Source organism: Pelodiscus sinensis, chromosome 1, assembly GCF_049634645.1.
Source record: "Pelodiscus sinensis isolate JC-2024 chromosome 1, ASM4963464v1, whole genome shotgun sequence".
Classification (NCBI taxonomy): domain Eukaryota; kingdom Metazoa; phylum Chordata; order Testudines; family Trionychidae; genus Pelodiscus; species Pelodiscus sinensis.
In genome coordinates this window covers 222791986-222817171 of record NC_134711.1, presented here as the reverse complement: position 1 = coordinate 222817171, position 25186 = coordinate 222791986, and the positions used below count along the sequence as shown (strand labels likewise).

General features: G+C 43.3%; 1 protein-coding gene across 4 annotated transcripts in view; it reads right to left on the bottom strand.

Annotated features, from left to right (window-relative positions):
• The window catches only part of DHRSX (dehydrogenase/reductase X-linked), a 290229-nt gene that overhangs the window by 35775 nt on the left and 229268 nt on the right, over positions 1-25186 (bottom strand). For all 4 annotated transcript variants that reach the window (XM_075915713.1, XM_075915699.1, XM_075915707.1 and 1 more), the window contains one exon: positions 23962-24169. In XM_075915713.1, coding sequence (XP_075771828.1) covers positions 23962-24169 — 208 coding nt within the window. The remainder of the gene's footprint in view (positions 1-23961; positions 24170-25186) is intronic.

Sequence of the window (25186 nt, the reverse complement as noted above, 5' to 3'; positions counted from 1 at the left end):
ACCCTCTGGACTTGACTGGTCCCAGATGAGGGATTTTTTGGACCAGGGGAGGTCATTTCAGGGTTCCTGGTTCCCCCCTCCCCAACTAGGCTTCTTTGCACCTCCCTCCCCTGCAACCCAACTGAGCTGCCCACCCCCGCTAGTTCCCTGCACCTCCCTCAAAACCATCCCCCACAATCCAAGGGAGTGCAGCACCCGTTCCCTGCAGCCCTTCACAGCCCATCTGAGCTGCCCTTCTGTTCCCTATGCCTTCCCTCATTCACCTCAGCCCAGTTATGCCCCGCACTGGTTCCCTGCATGCCTCCCCCACAGCACAGCTGAGCCCCGTTTCCCTGCACCTCTTCCCAAGCCCCACAAAACTGCTGAGCCCAGCTCTGATTTCCTGCTCCTCACTCCCCTTGAGTCTAGCCCCAGCTCCTGGCATCTTCCTCCTCCTGAAGCCAAACTGAGCTCTGCACCTCCTCCCCTCCCCCTGAAGCCCAGCCCAGCTCAGCCCAGCACCTTGCACCTCTCCACTCCCGCAGCCCAGCTGAGCTCCATTTCCCTGCATCTCTCCCCAAACCGCGCAGACATACTGAGCCCAGTGCTGATTTCCTACCCCTCCCTCCCCTTGAATCCAGTGTTGGGTTCCCGGCACCTCCCTCCTCCTGTAGCCTAGGTGAGCCCAGCGCCCCGCACCTTCTCTCCCCCTGCAGCCCAGCACGGTGCCTCCCTAGCATGGTGCCCGGGGGCAACTGCTCCCCCCCCCCGTTCTCCCTTCTCTAAGCCTATGCTGGGAGCCCAGAACATCTGGCTGCATCCTCCACCCAGCTCGGCCAAGGGTTGGGGGACCCGATGCTGCACGGGCACTCCGGGAGCCCGGAACACCCCGGCAGCCATGGTATCTTTTTCCCGCGGACTGGTATTGGGCCACGGCCCATAGTTTGGGAAATGCTGGGCTATGTCTACACTACAAAAACTTCTTGTAGAGAATAAGATGGAGAATATCTTATTCTCTTATATAAATCCATGGTACGCCCACATCTTGAATACTGCATACAGATGTGGTTTCCTCATCTCAGAAAAGATATACTGACATTAGAAAAGGTTCAGGGAAGGACAACTAAAATGATGAGGGGTTTGGAACGGGTCCCATATCAGGAGAGATTAAAGAGACTGGGACTTTTCAGCTTGGAAAAGAGGAGACTAAGGGAGGATATGATAGAGGTAATCATGACTGGTGTAGAGAAAGTAAATAAGGAAAAATTGTTTACTTGTTCCCATAATATAAGAAGTAGGAGCCACCAAATGAAACTAATGGGCAGCAGGTTTAAAACAAATAAAAGGAAGTTCTTCTTCATACACCACATAGTCAATCTGTGAAACTCCTTGCCTGAGGAGGTTGTGAAGGCTAGGACTAAAACAGGGTTTAAAAGAGAACTAGATAAATTCATGGAGGTTAAGTCCATAAATGACTATTAGCCAGTATGCGTGTCCCTAGCCTCTGTTTGTCAGAGGGTGGAGATGGATGGCGGGAGAGAGGTCACTTGATCATTACGTGTTCGATCCACTCCCTCTGGGACACCTGGCATTGGCCACTGTCGGCAGACAGGGTACTGGGCTGGATGGACCTATGGTCTGACCCAGTAAGGCCATTCTTACGTTCTTGTGCAACAGCACATCCACACCTAAAAGCACATCACAAAAGCAATGTGCTTTTGCGCAAGAGAGCGTCCACTCTGCATGGACGCTCTTGCGCAAGAAAGCTCTTGTGCTTTTTTCCGGAGGGGTTTCTTGTGCAAGAAAACCCTCTGGAGCATCCACACTTGCCTTCTTGCGCAATAGCTGTAGCACTAAAAGCAGTTATGCCTCAGAAAAGGTTTACCTATGGCGGAAAAAGCCCTCTGTTCTGCCGTTTAATTGCCCATTTAATTGTGCAAGTGCTCATTTGAGGTGTGGACGCTCCGCAGGTTTTTACGCAAAAACACCCGTTTTTGCACAAAAACCTTGTAGTGTAGACATAGCCATGGAGTGAAATTTTACCCCCTATAGGTGCATCCACACTGTACCCGGAGCTCAAAATAAGATACTCAATTTGCAAAGCTTATTTCGAGTTACACAGCACTTATTTTGAAATAAATCAGTATTCTGAAACTTCCCTTACTCCTCATGGAAAGAAGTTTACTAGGATATTAGAAAAGCAAGCCCATTATATTTTGAAATAACACCGCGCTCAAAAGATGTGGAATACCTATTTTGGGATACCTCCAGTATCCCAAAATAGCACTACAATATAGATGTAGCCTATGAGTATTGGGCCCCCTTGCTAGTCAGAACACTGCCCTGATCCCAGGGTCAGGAGAAGAAGAGGGTTCTCTCTAATGGGACTTTCAGTACTCATGGGATACAGCCTTTTGCTTTCTTCCTGATGCCAGCCTTTCAATGTGGCTCCTGTCTGCTTCCTTTGTACAGTGCAAGAAGGGCAGGGAGCCAGTCCACAGCAGCTAAGACCACCTGACTGCTGCAGGAAGCAAAATGCCTCTTTAACTGTCACATGGTAAATAACACTCCCTGTCCTCTCTCCCACACCTCTAGCTCCTGGGAGTTCCATACAACTCTGCCCCCCACCAGATGCACTTCATTTTTAGTTTTGGTTGATTTTTCACCCTTTAAAAAATTAAACACTGAAATTCCAAGGGGAACCTCCCCCCCTCCCCCCACAAAAAAAACCAACAGAAAGCAGAGGGCCATACTTATATCGCAGTTGAAGGAAGTCAAGAAGGATAATATCAATTCTCCCGTTCATTATTATTAACTATTTCTATGTTGCCACAAAGTCAAGTAGCAACAAAAACAAAATGACAGCACAAGACTGAGACACAGGATGGGTGACAGGATATTTTTTATTCAATCCACTTCTGCAGGTAAGAGTGAGAAACTTTTGAGGTACACAGAGCTCTTCTTCAAGTCTAGGAAATGTACTCCAACTAATGCAGCCAAATACAAGCTGGAACAGATTGTTTAGCATAAGCAGTCAACACATTTTTCAAGGGGCCATTCAAAGTAAAGCAGCCCCTTGAAATAGTTCCTTAAAATATGCATTCACTATTGATGCTGAACAAGCTATTTCATCTTTTATTTAGCTGTGAGCTCATATCAAGTCATAACATCAGCTAACTGTCTGAGCTGTAACATAAGAGATAAAAACAACAAGCAGTTCTGTGGCACTTTAGGGCATGTCTAAACTGCAGGGCAAAACACGATAATTGCATAGCAAAAGTATAAAAATAGCTTAATTCAGCTTTTGGTGCTGTCTACACAGTAGAAAGTTGAAAGAAGAACAGTCTTCCTTCAACTTCCCTTACTCCTCATAAAATGAGGGTTGCAGGAGTGGGAGTAAGAAGTCCTTCAGCTCGGTATTATTCCGAAATAACGCTGCTGTGTAGACATACCTTTGGAGACTAAAAAATTTATAGGATCATGAGCTTTTGTGGGTAAAACCCACTTCATCAGATAAGTTGGAGTGGAACTTATAGAATCCAGGATATATATAACAGCAAAAGCAGTTACCTGTCAATTGTAGGACCAGTGTTAATGAAGCTAATTGAGTCAGACTGGATGTGTGCCATTCATAGTTTTTGTTGTGTAAATTTGCATTTTAAAGATACCAGCTGGGTCTAGGAATGGACTAGAACATTTTAATAATGAATGAAAATCACTTTTAAGTGTTACTGCATTGGAATAAAAGTGACTAAAAGTTAATCCAAGTACAGGCAGTCCCCGGGTTACATGGATCCGACTTACATCGGATCCCTACTTACAAACGGGGTGAGGCAACCCCGCACTAGCTGCTTTTACCCAGCAGACCAGGGAGACGCGAAGCTAGTGCCACCCCCAGCAGACCAGGGAGACGCGGAGTGGCTTTTCTCAGCAGACACCTCAGCTTGAGAATAAAGGACTGAGGGAAGTGAGGTGTGGGAGAATAAAACTGAGCTCTGGAGAAATTTTTGGCTAGAGTTTCCCCTACAATATGTATCAGTTCCGACTTACATACAAATTCAACTTAAGAACAAACCTACAGTCCCTATCTTGTACGTAACCCAAGGACTGCCTGTAATACAGTTATATTTTAGATTTGCTAAGGTCTGCATGTCTCTGAAATCACAGTCTAATTCAAAATACTCAAAATGTCACCTAATCTTCATAAATATTTTAACATTTTAAATAGCTGCACTGAGGGAAAATTGTACTGTAGACCTGTCCTAAGTAACTTCCCTTTTTTGTTTTTTCCAATGGGTTATGAATACCCGTGCAGGGACATCTTCCAGGAAATATATGTCCTAGTCATTTTAGCTGTAGATTGTGTGCATATCTATGTGACCAGTTATAGCAAGTACATATATGTCCATAGTACATACTACCACTGGGCATCAATTAACCTTGGCTCAAAGAAGATCACTCAATGTCACCCTGAGTATGCAAAGGAATCTAACCTTATCACTTTCCACAAGGGAAAATACAAATGGCTAAGTCAACTTCACAGACAAAGAAAGACTACGTACACCAGTCAGTTGTTACGTTAACTTCGTGATTTAATTTCATGCAATGGTCTGAGCAATTATTTGTCTCAAATTGCTTTCTTTTCATTTAACCAATTTTTATTATTGTTAACTTCTTGATTTGACTAACTTGATTTACTTTGTAACCTCAATCTAAATTTCATTTTGTTCAGAACTTTAGAGCTGAATAATAAATTAGTTACCAAATAGCTGGATTAGTTTTCTCTGATCAAATGTTAATGAGGTACTAACAACCTGAACAAATGGGACTTTAATTAAACACTAATAAAACATTTGACATAAGTCCTGAAACCCTATTATTACTATTAATTCCATTATTTCTTATTTTATTTTTGCTAATTAAAGAAATTCATCTCCCTCCTCATATGTACTCATGTATCATAATTGTATCCCCTATAATCCAGGTAGTACGATATGTATTTAATTCCTTGAATTTAGTCTCAGTGTTATGCTGATAAGAAGCACACAGGATCTTTTTCAGGGGAAAAGGCAGTATGATGCATTCATTGAGAATACGGTAGAAAAAGAGTTAGCATATGCTTTATAAAGACAAGCTCCCACACACACAAATAAACAAACACACAAAATCTTGTCACTTAAACAAGACTGTTGCTCACATTAACTCGCTGGCCAGGCAAGGTAAGTGTGAGGGGGAGGAGCGGAAGTTTGACAAGATGAGAGCCAGAGATTCATGCAAGACTTCCCATCTTCTATAGGATTTTTCTCCCATTCAGGTCTATGCATTTTGCTTAGTAAGTTCTTAATTAATCACCATTTTAACATCTGTTTATTTGGAAGTCATTCTTCTTTGCCATCTGACATCAGTATGTTGGTGCCTCCTTTCCAGTGTTATTTCAAGGTTGTCTTGTTTGTGAAAGGGGGCTTGCTTCTTAACACTCCAAGGCCGTCCATACGCCCTCTATTAGTCTGCTTTGTATTGGGCCCAATTTATGGTATCTTGATGCCTCTGAGTCTTTCAGCCCTCCACCCATTCCACCATCTGGACTCTGAAACTGCTGGGCCTACAAATTCTCTCTCCAAACAATCACATTCCAAACTCATTCACTCCCCTCCTCAGGAACTCCCCAATCATTTTACATGGGAAACGGGATACAATTGTTCATTCAAAAGGTATCAAGCTACTTCCAACTACAAAACTTCTGCTAATATAAACTTTTAATTCATTCAGTACGTTTTCCTTATAACACAATTTATTTTCTAATTACTCCTAAGAGCAACAGTGTGATCATGGGGAATGCAGACTATCCCCTCATGCCTTGGCTGATGAAGCCATACACCAACCACCTGGTCCCAGCAGGGATCAATTTAATGCCCACTTGAACCGGGCTCGGATCCAGATGGAGTGCACCTTTGGCCACCTCATGGCACATTTCTGGTGCCTGCTGACTTGCCTCAACATGGGGGAGCACAAGGTCCCTGAGGTGGTCATGGCATGTTGTGTCCTCCATAACATTGTAGAGAGGAAGGGGAAGGCCTTCCTCCCAGGCTGGGGGGCAGACGCTGGCTATGAGGGGTGAGTAGGGTTGTCAGATGGTTGAAACAAAAATACCCCCCCCCCCCAAAAAAAAATAACCCAGGAAAATATTCTGTTGAGGGGGAAAAAAGGGGAGAGAGACCAAAGTAGTTGAGTTGCAGGGATAGGAACAGGGGAGCGGTTGAGCACTAAGACCCAGGGGAAAGCATTGCTTCCCCTAGGTCTTTTGGCTGGCAGCCATTTTGTGCTGGCAGCCTTTGGGGAACCAGGTAAGCATGGGGGTTGAGGTCGGGAGGGGCTGGGGGTGTTGGGAGCCAGGGAGGAGGCTGGGCACTGAGTGTTTGTAGTGTTGCCAGGTGCCCGGCATTTTTGCCTCCTGGCTGGGGAAAAATTCAGAAAATACTGGACATTTTAGGTGTCCGGTATTCTCTGAATTTTTTTACCAGACAGAAGCCGAAAATACCAGACTGTCCAGATGAATACCGCACACCTGGCAACCCTAGCAGCAGAGCCTGCTCTGCAAAGCAGCCGCCTGCTACCCAAAGCAGAGAGGCAGACCCCAGGGCAACACAATGGCAGGGCGGAGGGTGAGGCGACCACGGGTAGGAAGGTGACTTCCCCATAGCCAAGTCTTTGGGTGTCCCAGTGGAAAGAAGTGGGAATTCCACCCCACTCAGTTTTGTCTGACAGCGCCTAAGCAACCACAAAGCACCTGTGGGCTTCTGTCCCGGACTACGGATCCACACCCTGCTTGAACAGTGCTCAGGGACAGGGCTTCTCCTTCTCCTCCCCAAGGCGTCTCTCCTAGGCCAGAAGCAACCAGCTGAAGGCTCCCAGCCCCCGATCACGCCCCACCTCCCAGCTACTCTCCCCACCCCCGCCAGGCTTTTGACGCGACCAGAGGCTCCCAGCGGCGATCGCGGCCCCGCCTCCCAGCCTAGCTGGGAGACGGGATCACGTCAGAAACCTGGCAGGGGCAGGAGGAGTGGCTGCGATACCTAGCCACTCCTCCTGCCTATGTCAGGCTTCTGTCCGGTGCCCAGCCAGAAAAATCAGAAAATACTGGACACTGAACGTGTCCGGTATTGTCTGATTTTTTTTAACCAGGCAGAGCGCGCAAATACTGTCCAGTAGGAGACCAGACATCTGGCAACCCTAGGGGTGAGTGTTCGAGCAGCCGACGACAGCTGCCACCCAGCGGGCCCATCAGGCCACGGTGTGCATCTGGGAGGCCCAGAGGGAGAGGTTCTCTCAAGGACCCCAGTAACTCTCCCCAGGGCCTCCCCAACAGGGGCTTCTGGCTTGCAACCTTATCCCTTCCCCATTACAATCCCTCCCTTCACTCTTTTCCTGACCTCTCAGTAAACACTGAAATCTGCATTTATGAAACAATGTCCAGGCCGGAGTCCACCAGGATGGGTGGGGAAGACGTTTTCCCACCCCCCCAGGATCTGATACAGCTCCTTGTAATAGGGGCAGGTGAAGGGGCCTGCCCCAGAGTGAGAGCTGTGCTCTGTGGCCTGGATATGTCCATGGTGGAGCTCCTTGACTTTACTCCGGACCTGTTCCAAGGTCCGGGGTGGGTGTCCACGTCGGCCATCCATCCATAAATGTCCGCATTTCTGCTTTTGGACCAGAGATCCTGCAAGGTCTTCTTCTCGTCCCAGTTTGAGGAGGGACAGGATCTCCGGCCCGGACCAGGAAGATGCTCTTGCTCCCCCTGGGTGGGTCTTGGGACCCTGGGGCTGCTCCCTTTGATGGCTGGGGAGGTTGCAGAGGGCTCGAGGCTCAACCATGGCTGGCAATGCCGGTGGCAGGGAGACCATGTGGTGACGTGCTGCTCTGAAGCCAGCTTCCTGCCACAAGACTTGTCCGGGATGCCTGGAGCTTTAAGAGGGGCCAGGAGACAGGAACTATAGAGTTGTGATTACTTTGTATGGAGTGGCCATCAGGGTACCCATGCTATTTCCTGGAGGCCTCTTTTTTCAGAAAAAAATCCCCTCCTCCCCATCCACACACACCTTGTTCTGAAATAATTCTTTCGGAAAAAAGGCTTCTTCCTCATAGAATGAGGATTACCAGCATTGGAAAAACCCCTCTGCTCTTTCAATTTAGTTTAGAAAGAATGTGATTGCAGTGTGGAGACTCCTCAAGTTTTGTTGGAAAAACAGCCGTTTTTCTGACAAAACTCTGTAGTATAGACATACCCATAGAGTCTCTCTCCTTCTGGCTCAATGAATATTGGATTATTTCATTCAAAGCAGGTCAACTTCAATAGGAGAGATTAAGAAAGACAAACCACTACCAAGACCTCTTCCTCCAGCTATTATTTTGTGAATTCAACCTTTAATTTCCTTTGGTTTTGTTAAAAGTACCCAAAGCAAAATGTTTAATTTAAGATCAAATGAAATGTGCTGTTAGACTCAAACCAATTTTTGGAACTACCAGTGAATCTAAAACCACTTTTTTTCCCTCAATTCTAGTTAGAAGAACACATTAAATGTCCTCTCAATGCTGTTTCTAAGATCCTGAAGATTTTTCTCCTCAGCCCCTCTTGCTTAAGAAAAAGCTTCAGAGAGACATGTGAGTATGTTGAGATCACAATCTATAGTTCCATTTAATCTCTTTGGTACTGGCAATTAAGATATTCTGACCCTAACCACTGTATTGTTTTACAGGTCAAAACCCAGATGCCTTCTCCCTCTCCCACCATGCCCCCTCAATTCTCACTGTGTTTGACTGGCTACAGGGCACAGTGCCCTAAGATCAAACTGCAGTTCAGCCAGATAGCTGTGTCCTCTATCACAACCTGGGAACTGTTACACAATGTGGATAACATGCTGGGGTTTTCAATAAAAGACCAAATGCCTAACTGTAATGCATGCCTTGTGTTGAATATAGCAAAAGCATGCACAATGTATTAAAATGACTGAAGTTGCTTAATTATTAATGTTTTAACCTTGTAATACATCATTGTTGCTTAGTCAAGAATGTAAAAACCATTATTAAACACTGACAGGGCTATCAGATTTTTAGATTTTGTTCCCCTAGAGAACAGTATACGGGAGTTTAAAGTATTCTCTAAAGGTTTGTTTTCACTACTATGTTAGATTAGTGAAGCTGCATTGATGCAGCAATGCCAATGTAGCACATGTTGGTGAAGATGCTATACGTCGATTGGAGAGCACTCTCCTGTTGATGTACATCTCAATGCAGTGTACACCTTGGTTTAAGTTTGGGGGCGGGGGACAGTCTTTCATACTCCTGAGCAGTGTAAATTACATTGACTTGGGCAGCAGTGTAGACAAGCCCTAAGAATGTTAAAAGATTAGAGGGGCAGAGTCTCAGAGGGGTAGCCATGTTAGTCTGTAACTGAAAAAACTGAAAAACAAGTAATGGTCCTGAAGCACCTTAGGGTATGTCTACACTAGCCCCCTAGTTCAAACTAGGGAGCCTAATGTAGGCATTCGAACTTGCAAATGAAGCCCGGGATTTAAATATCCCGGGTTTTATTTGCATCTTCCCGTCCGGGCGCCATTTTAAAATCCCCCTAGTCCGAACTAACTGCCTGCGGCTACACGCGGCAGTCAGACGTTAACTCAAACTAAGTCCTTAGTTCGAGTTAACTGTTACACCATGTGGAATGAGGTGTAACAGTTAACTTGAACTAAGGACTTAGTTCGAGTTAACATTTGACTGCTGCGTGTAGCCGCGGGCAGTTAGTTCGGACTAGGGTGATTTAAAAATGGCGCTCGGACGGGAAGATGCAAATAAAGCCCAGGATATTTAAATCCTGGGCTTCATTTGCAACTTCGAATGCCTACATTAGCCTCCCTAATTCGAACTTTGCTTTGCAGAACCAAGGTGCATCTTTTCTGGCTATTAATTATAAATATTTCATTTATCATTTTATGATAAACCAAAGTCAAGAGTTCAAAAGAGTGCTCATTATATTTATGAAGGTTTCTTGTCTGTGTTATAATTTTTACCCTGTATAATGGCTTCTCAGAGACTGGATAGTCATTTTCCATTACTGTTAATAAAGGGAAACACAGACCAACAAAGAGCAGAAGGGGAGGATATATATTCCTGCTGGAAAAAAATATGATGTGAGCAAACAGGAGACAGTCCAAAGGAGAATAAAAAGGGTTAAAAGGCTCTGAAAACATGACTTATTAGGGAAGGCCTATATTTGACATCTCAATGTAGTGTATATATATTAGTCTTGAGGAAAGAAGACTAAGGAGTAAACCCGATAACAGTCTTCTAATTCTTTACTATATAGACCAGAGGTCAGTGATCATATGTCCTCCATGTCCACTGGAGGTAGCACAAGAAGTAATGTGTTTAATATGTAGCAAGGAGATTTAGGTTACATATTAGGAACATCTTTCTAACTATAAGGGTAATTAAGTTCTGGCATAGGCTTCCAAGAGAGGTTCAGGAAACCCCATCATTTTGGAGGTTTTTAAAAACAGGCTAGACAAACACCTTGTTACCTCACGGCAGGGACCTGGGCTTAATGACCTCCTGAAGTCCCTTCTAGTTCCTTTCTATGATTCCATGATTTAAAATAATGAACTAGAACTAAATTCAAAGGAACTGACACAAAATTACCTAGATTTCATCACCGAGATGTGTACTGTACCTGTCCTGCTTTTGACTACATCTGCCCCAAACATACAATTACACACAGTTATCCATTTTGTATGCATGGGAAATTGGAGGACCCCGCCTACACATTCTTGTGCAAATGCTGTATGCACACTTTATGGATGAGTTTTTTGAAAATGTGGTTCCTAAGTTCAGATACCAACATTTGAAAATATTCATGTTAGCTTGCTTAGAGAAGTCAATGGAGCTACATCAATTTATGCCAGCTGAGAACCTAGCCCTGTGTTGGCAGAATTTCTTGAACTGCCAGAGGCAGAGTCTATTTCTTAAATCGCTCCAGCCAGGCCCTTCCTCTGACCTGCAGTAGAAAAGAAAGGAAGGGATTAGCTGATCATGTCTCAGAGCTTCTCCTGCTCTCTGAAATCAGTCACACCATGATTTCTGTTGCTCGGACACACATGAATTTATAATATGTGGGAAATGAAGAGTGAATTTCTCTTTCTCTCTCTTTGTAAGCCTGCAGCCTGGAAATAAATGTTCAGGTGCCACATTATAAACAGTATTAATAACAAAACAAATCAGAATGGGCCTTGTCAGCATAGGCACAAGGCCACCAACAGGATGTGAGGAGAGCGAAGGGGGGCAATTGTCCTGGGACATGGCAATTTAAAGGGCCCAGGCCCATTCAATTGCTGCTGGAACCCCCTGAGGATGTGCACTCTGAAGCCCCAGCAGCACTGAAGGGCTGGCTGGGGGAGGCTAGCCCCCAGCCTCACCCCTTCTCTTTGAGCTCTCACCTGTTCTGGGAGTGGGGCCCAGAACCGGCTCCTTCCAGCAACTGGTTAAGACTCTCATCAGCCCTATGTGGGCATCACTCTCCATGCAGGAAAGTGCACATCATTGTTATGTGTCCGACTGTCCCTTCTAAGGCTGTGTCCAGACTCAGGGGTTTTTTCGGGAAAAGTAGCCTTTTTTCGAAAAAACTTCATCTGCGTCTAGACTGCAGCCGCGTTCTTTCGAAATTAAATCGAAAGAATGCGGCTTTTCTTTTGACGGCGGTAAACCTCATTTCACGAGGAAGAACTCCTTCTTTCGAAAGTGCTTCTTTCGAAAGAAGGCGTTCTTGAATGTAAATAGGGCTTCTTCGAAAGAGAGCATCCAGACTCACTGGGTGCTTTCTTTCGAAAAAGCGGCTTGCTCTTTCGAAAGTTCCGCGTGCAGTCTAGACGCTCTCTTTCGAAAGAGGCTTGCAGTCTAGACATAGCCAAAGGTACTAAAGTAAGATACTGAGAGACTTCCTCCTACTGTCCCACAGTCATTGGATGAAGTCTGAAGACTTTGCAATTTGATAGCAAAGGCCAGATCCTTCCAAAAGGCAGTAGAAGTGTTGCTTTTACAAAGGAAGGTATGAATGATTGTCATGACTATTCTTTATCTACTTTTGAATACTGATGAGTAGTTCTAGGAGCAAGTACAGGCTGCCCATATTCACAGGAAACAACCCCACATTCAAATTACTGGCCCAAGTCAGTATTTACAAAATACTCATTTTCTACAAATACAGAAGCTCAGAAGGAATCACTTGAACTATCTGTTACCATGAAGTAGCTTAGTAAGAAATATGAATAGTGCTCATTCGTTCAAATCAAAATCCCACCACCTTTGTGAGGGGCAGCACAGGAGCAGCCCAGGACATTGAGGGTCAAAATCTAGATCCTGATTTCCCCTTTACCTCAAGCTAAGGAACCTGCAGCAGCCCTACTATGTCTGGTACAGACTGCTTCCCCCGACCAAGGCTCTGCCCTCTTCCTACCCACATGCATGGAAGGGAAAACAAGGCCTCTATTAAAGTTCCTCCACACTTCTACAGGGCTGGTTGTGCACCACAGAGCAAAGGAGCAACTTACCAGGAGCAGATGAGGATTTTATGGGGCCCAGGGAAGCACAATTTCGCGGGGGCCCCCCCCTTTGACATGGCGCATGCACGGTGGCGCCATGGCGCATGCACGGGGCTTCTTGAAGCGCGGGGCCCGGGGCGGCCGCCCCGCTCGCCCTGCCCTATATCCGCCACTGCTCCTTACAGTCACTTAATCATAACTAGGGTATAGGGTTATCACCTGGACAGCATTTGACCAACCTGGTTGGGCTTTTTATGGATTTGCCTGATGCAAGAAAATAAAATTAATATGACAGGGTTTTTTTGGGTTTTTTTACATCAATCTAAAGATTTGCATTAGTTTCACAATATGCTAGGATATTTAATGTTAAAAAATTCTGTGTCCAGCTAAAGATACTGTGGTATTCTCGCTTCCACAGATGAAGCAATAAAATATTAAAACTGTTGAAAATACAGCAGTCGGTCAGCTCACTAACAAACCTTTGGATTGACGAGAAGAATTCCCTAGGCTGAATTGGTCAAAAGTGAACTTTGCATTAGATGCAAACTCAAGCATTCCTGTTTGGAATTCTATTATGTAGCCATTAAAAATAAGAAATTGCTGGAAAAGGCAAGATCATGAGGCAAACACAAATTCAAAAAATAGATCCAATAGATCTGCTTTATGTATAAAGTTCCAAAACATTCATATTCAGGTATCTAGTTAAAATACAGACTCAATGCAGTTTGGGAAAAAGTAATCCTAGTGCAGATGGACACAAAGAAAACAGCCTGGGGGAAAAAACCAAGGTGAAAAAATGATGTTAACAGTCCTACTGATGTGTGTTCTCTCTCCAGATACTGTCAGTGGCTGTTGAGAGGGGGCATTCAGAGTTGCCTTGTGGATGGAGTTGAGGTTGTCACTGGCATATACTGCAGAGAGAGGTGACAGTTATGTTTGCATTTCAAAGATGGTCATCCTACCAGGATAACAACCTAGGCCAATAATAATAAAAACAATACCTAACCTCTTGCTCACTCCTCTAGTTATTTGTAGTGCCTAATATAGCTCCTGAACTTCTAATATATTATTTTTTTGCTTTTTGGGATATGGAAGGCAATGAAGATTGGTGATGGCCAATATGTCGTTGCCAATTCAAATCTAGACTGCTTAATGATGACCAAGAGTTACTCCCTTGGATGGCCCCATATGAAATAAGTTGGTCTCAGTCCAGTGTCTTTAGGAGAGGTATCTATATAACATATGTTTTCATCCTGTGAGCTGCTGAGCATCCTGAGCTCTCTCTGACTTAATCAGCAGAGAGGTCAAGACTTGAATGGCATTAAGACTGAATGTCCCTCCACCCACATATCTGCTTCCTAAAAATCACAGCAACTGTTGGCAGGACCGAGAGGAAACACTTGCACCGTCACTGTAGTGATAAAAAAAATTGGTCTCTAAGGTTAGCACTAATTTTTTAATTGCCAATTTTATTTTTAATTATCTCTGTTTTTTCAAACTTTGTTTTTACATACTCAGGTAAGAATGCAGCTGAGGACTCCCAGAGATACACAGTCACCAAATCTATTAAGCTCATTTAGTTAACAGAGCAGATGAGATAATGGCCAGAGGAGAAAATGATTTACTAAAAAAAACAAAGAAATTTCATGAAAGCCTCCCTTTCTCTTAGGAGACTGATGGCTGAAGAAGGGAATACAGCTGAAACAGGTACAGACACAATGCAACTGCATGAGATTTTTGGGCTCAAGTACAATCATCCACTTCCCAGATTAAATGCCTTTATGAAGGCCTTAGTTATATAAAGCTGCATGTCGCCAGAGGCCCCCATCCAGCTGTTAGAAAAGATATGGAATAAAAAATGTATGGAAAATAGGAAATAGCTTGTGCGGAAGGGTTTTATTTGGCATATGCAAAATAGCAAAGTTCAGCAGACAGTTAAAGGAAAAAATAAAATGCTACCCTTTCCTTCTTATTTGGAATGATATTTGATTTGGCTTGCAGTCTTTTCTATCATATAATTTTGGTTTGACCTTAAATTATTTATGGCACACTAAAATTCTCTTCACACTACATAAGGCCAATAATCCAACCTCACCAAAGTCTTTAAAATGTCATTTAGGATTCATGTGTGTGTCTGGAGAGTCTGGGCCATGCAGTGCAGTTCAGATAATCTGTAACCAGCATTTCAAAAAAACCTGCTACCATAGGAGGGGGAGGGGGAGAAGAATTGTTGTCACCTTCCACCCATCCAGTAGGTTTTAAATTTCCCAAATACTTTGTCACGCTGAATCACAGTAAGCTGATCCCTGCATGATTTGTGATGAAAACCAATTATTTCCAAAAGCAGTGGCAAGGTGGAAAGTGGAGATAGAACATGCAATTACACATGAGTAATTCAATCATGGCCAGGACCGATGAGGTATGTATGAAGTAGGCAGAGTAACTCATCTAACCCTAAAGATGCTTTGAAATAATATTTTAAAAATTTGTTGGCCAACTCTTGAAAATCAGCATATAGCACAAGTAGGGTTGCCAGATGATTTCAACAAAAATACTGGACACACTTGACATTACATCACAATCTACATTACATCTTATTTAGAAAATACCAGACAGTTATATTTTCTCGATTTGTTTCCCGAACAGAAAGCTCAAATACTGGACTGTCCGGTTCAAAACCGAACACCTGGCAACCCTAAGCACAAGTACCTGGGCTGTGAAACATGACACTCTACAAGTGCTGGGAAGAAAGGACCTTTCTCTTGGGCCATGTAGTCGCTTCACGGCTGCTCCTGCTGCTGTATATCTTTGCAGCTTCAGTAGCCTCCATTGCTCTCTAGCTCATTTTCATGGAAGACAGTGGCTAATCAGGCAACTTAGTCATGGATCCACCGATCTGGGCCTTACTTCTCCCGCCTTCGTTACCAAACCTCTCCACATTAGAGCACCCAAAGAAATTACATGGAATCTCTCTGTCCTACTTTCACCTTGATATTCCCAAATCCTTCCCCATTCGCCCTCAATGTACAAATGCTCCTATTCTATTGTGTTTGAGGATCTCACTATTCTAGAGTCAAGATAGGTGGCCAGAATTATTTGTTCCTTTCCAGGGGGAAAAAAAATTACTATACAGCTGGTCAAAATAGGGCTTTTATTGGGAGAATTTTTTGATTTTCAGTGGTAATTTGAAAACTGACATTTTTTAGCTGAAAATCAAAATATATCAATTCAAAAATCAAAACATTTTGAGCTGGAAATGCTGTTGTAGTGTCTCATGGGAACTGTAGTTCCAGTGCTTCAAGGTCCCATTCTGCTCTATAGGCTGGACTTCTTGGTTGGAAGCTGTCTCCCATGATGAACCAAAATCAACCCTCTTGGGGAGTTGTGGTGGTGCATTATGGGAGATGTACTCTGGCTGGGAGCCCATCCCACACAGGGGAATAGGGACCTGAAGAAGCCAAACTATAATTCACATGTGGCATCGTGGTAATATTTCCAAATAAAATTCTTAGTTTTCAGCTAAAATATCTCATTTTTCAGGTATATTTTCAATACCAACTTTATTGAAGTTTTGTTGAAAACAAATACCTTTTACAAAAATAATGTATTTAGTCAAAAGACCAACACACTTGGCACAGAGAAGTCTCTAACAGTTTTATTTTTTAATTTTAAAAAAATCATTTTGAATAATTTTTAAGCTTAGATAAGTTTTATTTGAACTATTATAATACATAATAGTCCCAGTTATTCTGAGAGGCATAGCCATGGGGTACATCTACACAGCAGCGTTACTTTGAAATAACAAAATGCACATCTACACAGCAAGCCATTATCTCAAAATAATGTTGAGATGGCAGACTTCTTACTCTGACTTCTGTAACCCTCATCTCACGAAGAGTAAGAGAAGTCGAAGAAAGACTGTTCTTCCTTCGACTTTCTGCTGGGTAGACAGCACCAAAAGCTGAATTAAGCTATTTCGACTTCAGCTATGCAATTGATAACTGGGGATGATGGACTGTTCCTCATTTTAATTTAAAATTTCATTGGCAGATAGTTTGGATAAAATAAGAAATTACTCCCATCTTCCATCTCTACCTTCACCAAATTTTCACTGGTATTTTTTAACTGCATTAAAACCAAACTATTTAAGGTATGAATAAGTTTGATTAATCTTTGACCCATATATTTCTTTTTCTTTAGGGAAGAGAAGGCCAACTATTTTTAAAACTACTTTCATAAGCTGCCATCAGCAAAGACTCCTTTGCAAGGCCCAAGCAGGACTGGCAACAGAATTTATTGTGCCATGGGCAAAGTGTGTGTGTGTGGGGCCCCATCCAGAAGAGGTGGAGCCTCAAGTGGAAGAAGCAAGGGTAGGTGCTAGCCTCTCCCCCACCTAGCCCTCTGTGCTGCCCAGAATGCACGGTGTGAATCTCTGGCAGCAATTTAAAGGGCTCAGGCCTCTGGCCACAGCTGCAGCCACAGTAGCAGTGGTGGCATTCCATAGCCCTGGGCCCTTTTAAACTGCCAGGCCCTGATGCAGCTGCCTCCCTTGCCCCCACTGTCGACGACCCTGAGCCCAACCTCTCACTCTTCTTCATGTCATCCTTATCTAGTGGAAGGCTGGTGCTCTTCTGTCTCCTCTCTGACACCTCTAGGTCTTGAGGCAGAAGAGTCCCTTCTCCAGTTGCCACTGGGTGTTCTCCCAGTTGGCTCTTGCTTCCCACCTCTAAGACTCTTTGGTCCAGCAACATCCGTGGTCCATTGCCAGACCAGAGAATCCCAGGTTTGGGAGGTTCAACTTGTACCAGTATAACAAATACTTACCCATTAACTTATCCTAAGTGATATGAAACTGAAGATCATGACATATTGAATATAAAAGTTAATTTTTCCTAGATTTGCATTAAAATCTAGTATTAGGTTTATGAACTTAGTATCATGATCTCCATACAGATAATTTGCACCCAAGCATTCTGATATATTGGAATTAAAAAAAATAATACATTCCATTATTAGAACTCATTAATTAGAACTTTTAAGTTGGGTGTCTTAAATACACTCCTCAAATGCAGAGCTTTACAACTGGATTCAGTAGAAGCCTTTAACAGATCTTTAACACACATGGTTAAAATGTTAATAGACTAAGTGATACGAAACTGAATGTAGCAGAGAAATGTCTGTATTTTAGGGACAGACAAGGGAACTTATCTTCTATTGCAGCAACACATTTGTATTTTAGATTAGTTTACAGCATTTATGATTTGTGTCTTTACCAGAACACAAATTTTTCAGGACAGTAAGTCATTTTATGCAATGAAAGATAATTATTGCAATGTTTGCAACAGAAGAGACAGCAGAAAATTATTTTGCATCCATGTAAAATTATTCTGAAAAAAAAAGGCTGAAATGTCCTTACCTAGCTCCATCTAACATTTGAATATTTATGTCTGAGAAAAATCATACACCTATGACATGAAAATTTGGAATTAATTGTGTAAAGGTCAGCTTTAATTAAGTAAACCAATGTACCTGGTATTTGATCTTATCAAGGAAATACACTTAACCTTGTTAACAGAAATAAAAATATAAAATAAAACTGTCCTTCACATATTTAAATAGTAGATGTACACACACACTCAATCATTCTTCCCAAATTAAACTGAAATCACAATAATATGGAACTTTTTATCAGACACATCTCTTATAATTAATATTGCTGCCATTTTTCATTCTGTCAAGCATTAATCTTCCAACTTCCTCTACATATTTTACCCCTACAAACTTCTATGGATACGTATGCAGTTTGTGCAGGGCCTGTAAATCCCATTTTGAGGAGGCCTATTTGTGCTAGCTCTAATGGAGCTAGTGTACTAAAAATACAGGTTAGCTGACAGGTTAGCTGTGAGTGGTGGGCAGGTTAGCTCTAATGGAGCTAGTGCACTAAAAATACAGGTTAGCTGTGAGTGGTGGGCAGGGCTAGACATTCCAAGTATGACCACATCTGAAGCACATTCTTGGGGTAGCTGGATATTTTTAGTGTACTGGTTTGACCAGAGCTAATGAGGGTATGCCTACTCAAGCCGGGAATTACACCTCCAGCTTTGAGTGTACATATACCTTGAATCATTTTGACTGACCCAATCTAATGAGATTTTTAGATTATATGTCTGCATTTTTTGTTTTTGTTTTGAGATTTCAATTTTTCATCCCATTTGGGATTGGGGAAAAATATTCAAATTCTCAAAAACTCTCAGGGGACATGAAAGTTGTTTCACACTAACCTCAAGTCACAACTTTGTTTTCTGCATGCAGAGAATATATTCATTGAGTACACTACTCTTTAAAGAGTTTTTATTAAAAATGTAGAAGATGGAATGTGATTCACCTTATGGGTCCACATGTTGGCTCATGTGAGATCCTTTGAAAATGAACTACATCTGAAAGACCACAAAGACATTTGATGCTCTTCAATATGTTCATCAGCAAAAGCATTGTGAGAACAGTCATTGCTTTTGTGAGTTTCCCTTTGCAAGAAAACACATGAAGAAAGCTATGCCCTGTCAAAGTGTAACATACTGTGTCTTGTCTCAGTGTAACCAGCATGCCCTGGTAGTGGGAAATAAACATCCAGAAGAGAGAAATGGGGATGGTGGGTGTAAGAGGATGAGAAGCAAACAGAAAAAGAGGAGGTGAAAATGAGAAGTAGAAGATGCAGACAAGGAAAACAAAGGCAGGGATAGATATAGAAAGGCAGAACCAAAAAGTCCAAGAAGATAGAGAAATAAATATACAAATGAAGAAAAAAGATTAAAATGTAAAACTAGAAATCAAAGGGCTCATCTAGACTACTCTAGAGTGTCGATCTCACTTTCGAAAGTGAAAGTAGTTTAGACGTGGCTTTTTCGGCAACCCCCCCTTTGTCAAAAAGCTGCTCTTCCTCAAAAAATGAGGTTTATGTGGCTTTTCAACAAAGGTGGGGGTTGGCTGAAAAAGCCACGTCTAAACTACTTTCTTTTTCGAAAGCTCTGCTTTCAAAAGTGAGATTGGAAGAAGATATGCAAATTCCCGCAGAATTTGCATATCCTCTTTGAGCACTCTAGTGTAGTCTAGATGAGCACAAATAGATTAAAAAGAGAGAAAATAATGGAGGAAACAATGTAATACAACAAACAAATCAAAAGACAAAGATGCAAAGTAATGTAAGGGAAAGGACAGGAAAGAACTAGAGAAAGACATGGAGAAATCACAGCATTAAAAGCAAAAACATGAGAATGAGAAACATAACAAGGGTCACAGTATATATTTATTGAACTTTATTCCCAGGAAAGAGGCCATTTTAAAATTATTTCTCTTGACGGTATATGGTGGCCAGCATACTCAATGTGGTTTGCAACTTCAAACCAGAATTTTGGGGAGTTGGGACAACAGAACAGAGGTGTAGGGTACATAAAATAGATGAGTATGGCCCCTGCACAAAGATGGCGTGCAAATTCATGAAATGTTCCAATTTTTAAAAAAAGAAACAGAAGAAAAATCCAACAAGAAGTCTGCAGAGTAGGTCATAGGAGAAATTGGGTGAAGCAAAGAGTTTAACACTAGCCAGCACTTTGCTGTTTGTGCACTGAAGTAGTGATGGCTTTCTGACTTTCCCTGGTGTCTCCACTAGAGGAAGAGGTATCCCCTAGGGCCGTGGTCCCCAACCCGGTGCCCGCGGGCGCCATGGCGCCCGCCGGGCTCTTTACATGCGCCCGCGGAGCAATCTGGGCTGGCAGGTGCCAGCCCCAGGCGCATGGCCGGTCCCAGCCCCGGATGCACCGCGCGTGCCCTGGCCCCGGCGCTGGTCCCGGCCTTGGCCCTGCCCCCGGGGGCACCGCACGTGCCCTTGCCGGCTCCGGCGCTGGCCTTGGCCCCGCCCCCGGGGGTGCCGCGCGTGCCCTGGCCCCGGCGCCGGCCCCGGCCTTAGCCCCGCGGCGCTTACGGGGGGGGGGGGGTGCCGGCCCCGGTCGCGTGGCTATGGGGGGGGGGGCCCGCCCCCGGGCATGCGGCGGGGGGGGGGCTGCCCCCGGGCAGGCAAGTGTCCCCGCCCCCTGGCGCCCAGCGGGCGAACGGCCACGCTCCCTGGCGCCCGACAACCTGAAAAGGTTGGGGACCACTGCTCTAGGGCCTACTGTTACTAATAGGTCACCAGGTTGGGTACTACCAATTTAAAGTCTCAGAAATGTCTTCAAACAGATGAGTGTATGATAAACACTTATCCTTGGTTCTATCAACATCTCTTGCAGACTGTCTGAGAGAGCACACACAATAGATGATCACCCTTTGAGTAAATTGCTAAGTCTCCTGATAATATGAGGTATGGTCAGCCAATCAGAAAACCCAACCCAGTATCTCATGACCAATCACAAACAACCATAGCAGCTCAAAATTGCAAAAAAGGTATAGATTTCGCAGTCATAAACAAGGGGGGATTTTAGCACTGTCTCTGGGAAAATGGGTAGTTTTAAAAAAGCACTATGGGGACTCATTCCACATAGGGATAAGTCTAAGACAGTGGCTCTACGTAGTGTGCTATGGCATTTAAGCAGTTCTGTGGCATGAAATCTCCCCAAGAACCATGAATCTTACTACAACATGTAGGCAGAAAAGGGTGAGGTAAGGGTGAAATGACTACTTCAACCTTGATTCCATTGCTTAGGTAGATTTGGGTTATTATGTTACATTAGAAAAGTACCTATACTCTGTTAACATTGGTAGTTTAAAAGCACTTTTAAAAGAAAAAAAATAGGAGAAAATCATTAACATGTTTTAGGAGTAGGCACAATGAATGATAGCATATTGATCAATATGGGATTTCTTTATTATAGCTATGAAAGTTGCTCTACCCTACTCTAAAAAACGTATCTTGAGGTGTGTGGTATAATCAATTTCTGTGTATTTATGATACTGTCACAGTTTTCCACACTGGCATAGGGTCAGGTTTTTTTTCCTCCTTAATCATACTGGTGATATATATATATATATATATATATATATATATATATATATATATATATATCACTCACACACACACACACACACACACACACACACACGGGTATGTAAATACAATAGGTCAGAACTCAATTCAGGCAGAATTCCCATTGGAATAGAAGTGCACACAACTGGCCAGACTCTGACCTCATTTATATCTGTGCATCACCAATACTGCATACTAAAACTCATTGGCATTTTTGCTGCAAGATTTTTCCTGTACACATTAATCCCCAGCTTTTCTAAATTAAACATTTACATCTCTCTGAAAATAGAGTTAATAACAATGAGCAACTGGTAACATGCATCCAAAATGGAAGAGGCACGGTACAAGCTTTCTGGGTAATAAAGGAGGCTGTGGTCTGGAGACATAGCAGAGCTGCATTAAACAGTGTCATCCAGTGCATGCAGATCGCAGGCAATGAATATGTACGTTAAGTGAAGTGTAAGGATAATTTTCTTTGTTTTTTTACAAGTAAGATGAAATTTCTCTGCAGAGATTATGAAAGACACTTGTGATGAAATAGCTAGCCAAGAATAAAATCAGAAATCAGATAGGAAGTCTTGACATGTTTAATGTGATGTTCATATGTGAAATATTCTCAATAAAAGACAAAAGCCTTCTGGCTTTGTTTCATTCCATAACGAAAACTCAGACCAGGTGCTTCAAAATGTTTGTGAAGGTCCTTGTTAAGAGTCACAGACACTGAGATGTGATTTGGTATGGAAGTTATGTGAAATGCTTAGTTTCAGTATGAAACCAGCTGAAACTCTGTGACCTTGAGTAAAAGTATAAATCTATTTGAATTAGTTAAATCATGCTTGAAAACACAGTTCTCTCACAAACTGAACAACTTATAGGCAATTACTTATGGTACAAACAGCAGTATGTCACGTAGCATAAAGGTTTGTATTTTCTTGCACTAAAAAGAAAACAAAATCACACTTTCTGCTGTTTGGAAAAATGCTCCTGTGGAGCATCTTTGTCCAGCTTTTAAAAGGCATTAATATACTTCTGAATCCTGTTAAGCCCTTAGTCAGTCAGCATTTTTGGAAAGTTAAGAAGACATGGGGGGAGGGTGACAAAGCAAGGAGGCGGCCAAAGGGGTGTGGCCAGAATGGTGGGGGTTGGGTGGATGGTTGCAGTCAGTCACCAGTGGGTGGATCAGTGAGGCTGCAGCAGGCAGAACAGGGAAGTTTGGCAGTGTGTGGAGGGGAAGGCAGTGGAAAGAGCAGGAGCAGCTGGGCAAAGGCAGGGTAGCCACAGGCATAGTAGGGGGATGTTGTAGGCTAGCTGTGGAGAGAAGCAGAAGTAGGCAGGGAGCTGGGTTATGGTAACTGAGTACGAAGAATGCCACCTGCAACATGATGCAGCGTCAGCCAGTTGGCAGGGCTTCTGAGGAGAAGCTCAAACGGAGTGCTTCTGGCTACTGTGCCAGCTGGCGGAGTTGCCAAGGAAGGAGAAGCAGACAGTGTGAGGGTGGGGAAGAAGCTAAAACCCAGTCAGCCAGCCAGGCAGGAGTGGCTGGCTTTGGCAGATGACAATGTTTCAGCAGTCCAGAAGCACTGAAACCCTGTCAGCTAAAAATGGCTCTGGCATGCCACAATAGTGGTGCATTATACTGGAGGAGAATGACAATGGGCTCTGGCCCAGCATCTGCCTGTGGACCCAACTGCAGGACAATCACTTGAGTCCAGAGTCTATTAGTATTTATCAACGCCATTTTACAAAGCCTCAGTTGCCTATATACGCCCGCATGCCTTGATTATGAAATCAGTCTCATATCTTTATACCACATTCATCATAATTATATAAGAATCAAAATTGGCCCACAAGTTTTCAAGGCCAGTGTAAAAGAGACTCAAATTATAAACGTGTTTGTATGTTATTTTTCTCTCCTACCCATAACTGAAAGCATTGCACAAGCCAAAAGCTATCACAGCATGATGAAGTTAATGGTATCCACAATTGTTTGAGTCTGTCTTAGGCTATGGCTAGACTGCGTTGCTTTTCTGGGATACCGTTTTTCTGAATTTTTTTTTTCAAAAAAGCAGCTGCACTCTTTTCCCATCCCAGTAAACCTTGTTCTATGAGGAATAAGGGATGTGTCAAAAGAACACTTTTTTCAAAAATTTGGCACATCTACACAGGGCCAAATTTCGGAAAAGCCTCTTTTAAAAGTAAAATGGGAACAGATATGCAATTTGCATACTGCAAATTGTATTTCTTTTTCTGACTTAACATTGCAATGTAGACCTAGCTCTATGAAAATCACAACTAACACTGAATGACAATTTACACTGAGTCTAATCTCTATGCAGCCTTATGGCAGTCCCATGAAAACAGAAAACAAAATATTTGTACCTGCTTTGTAAATCATTAAGGTGCAATCTGCCAACATAATGGGTGGCTGACGAGACGGTGATGACTCTAGCATTGTGACTGTGTGTTCCTGATTGCTTCAATGTTTCCAAGAGAAGGTTAGTCAATAGGAAATGTCCCAAGTAGTTCAAACCAAAGTGCTCCTCAAATCCATCCTCTGTTTTTCTTTCAGGAACCAGCATCACCCCCGCTAAGGAAGAAAGTATACGAAAGTGAGATGACTTCAGAGACCAATGAGGATTCCTGACACAAAAGCAACACAAGACTCCTACTCATCTTACACACGGCTTTTAGCATGTCAGATGATAGGTGATCGCATGTGAACTCTCTAAAACTGATGCTGACTGACCCCCCTGGAGAAATGACAAACTCTACCTCAATTTACCTAACTAGATAATGGGTGGCATCATCCCTCCCTTCCTCCAGCATTGTGAGTTAACTTTGTAAGGAGTTTTGAAAATGTTGGGATCAATTTAATCTTTGGGGTTGCACCAGCTCTCAACACCGTGGACAGTTGACAGTGACAAGTCCATCTGGAGTGCGAATTCAGAAATTCAAAATGTTGCCTGCCATCCTACAAGTGGGTAGGTCAAGGCTAATCTGAAGATGAACTCTTCCAAGGAACTTTTCCAATGAAACCTGGCTGGAGTTTAAAAAGCTACCTCCCCGAGAGGCAAACCCCATTCCCACAGCTATCTTCTTGTGGGGGGAGTGGGAGCAGAAATAAATCTACCTGGTAAGTTCAATAAAAGAGTATAGTTTTATTAGGACACATTAAGGCAATACATACTGTATATATCTACATATACAATTTTAAACTTGAGTGTCTGAAGTAAGGTTGCCAGATGGTTGAAACAAAAATACCGAACACTGCCCCCCCCCCCCCCCCCCCCCGCAAAAAAAAAACACCTGGAAAAAATTCTATTGAAGGGGAAAAAAGGGGGGAGGGAGGAGAGATCAAAGTTGTTGAGAAAAAAAAAAGACCCCAAGACTTATTAAGTTAAAAAAAATTAAAATAAAGCAGCATTAAAACAGCATGTTCCCTTTAAGAGTGAGTGAAACAGGAGTGGTTGAGCACTGCTTCCCCTTGGCGGGCAGCCATTTTGTGCCGGCAGCCTTGCAGAACCAGGTAAGCATGGGGGCTGGGGTTTGGGGGTGTTGGGGGTCAGGGGAGATTCGGGGGGGGGGGGAGGCCAGGTGCTGAATG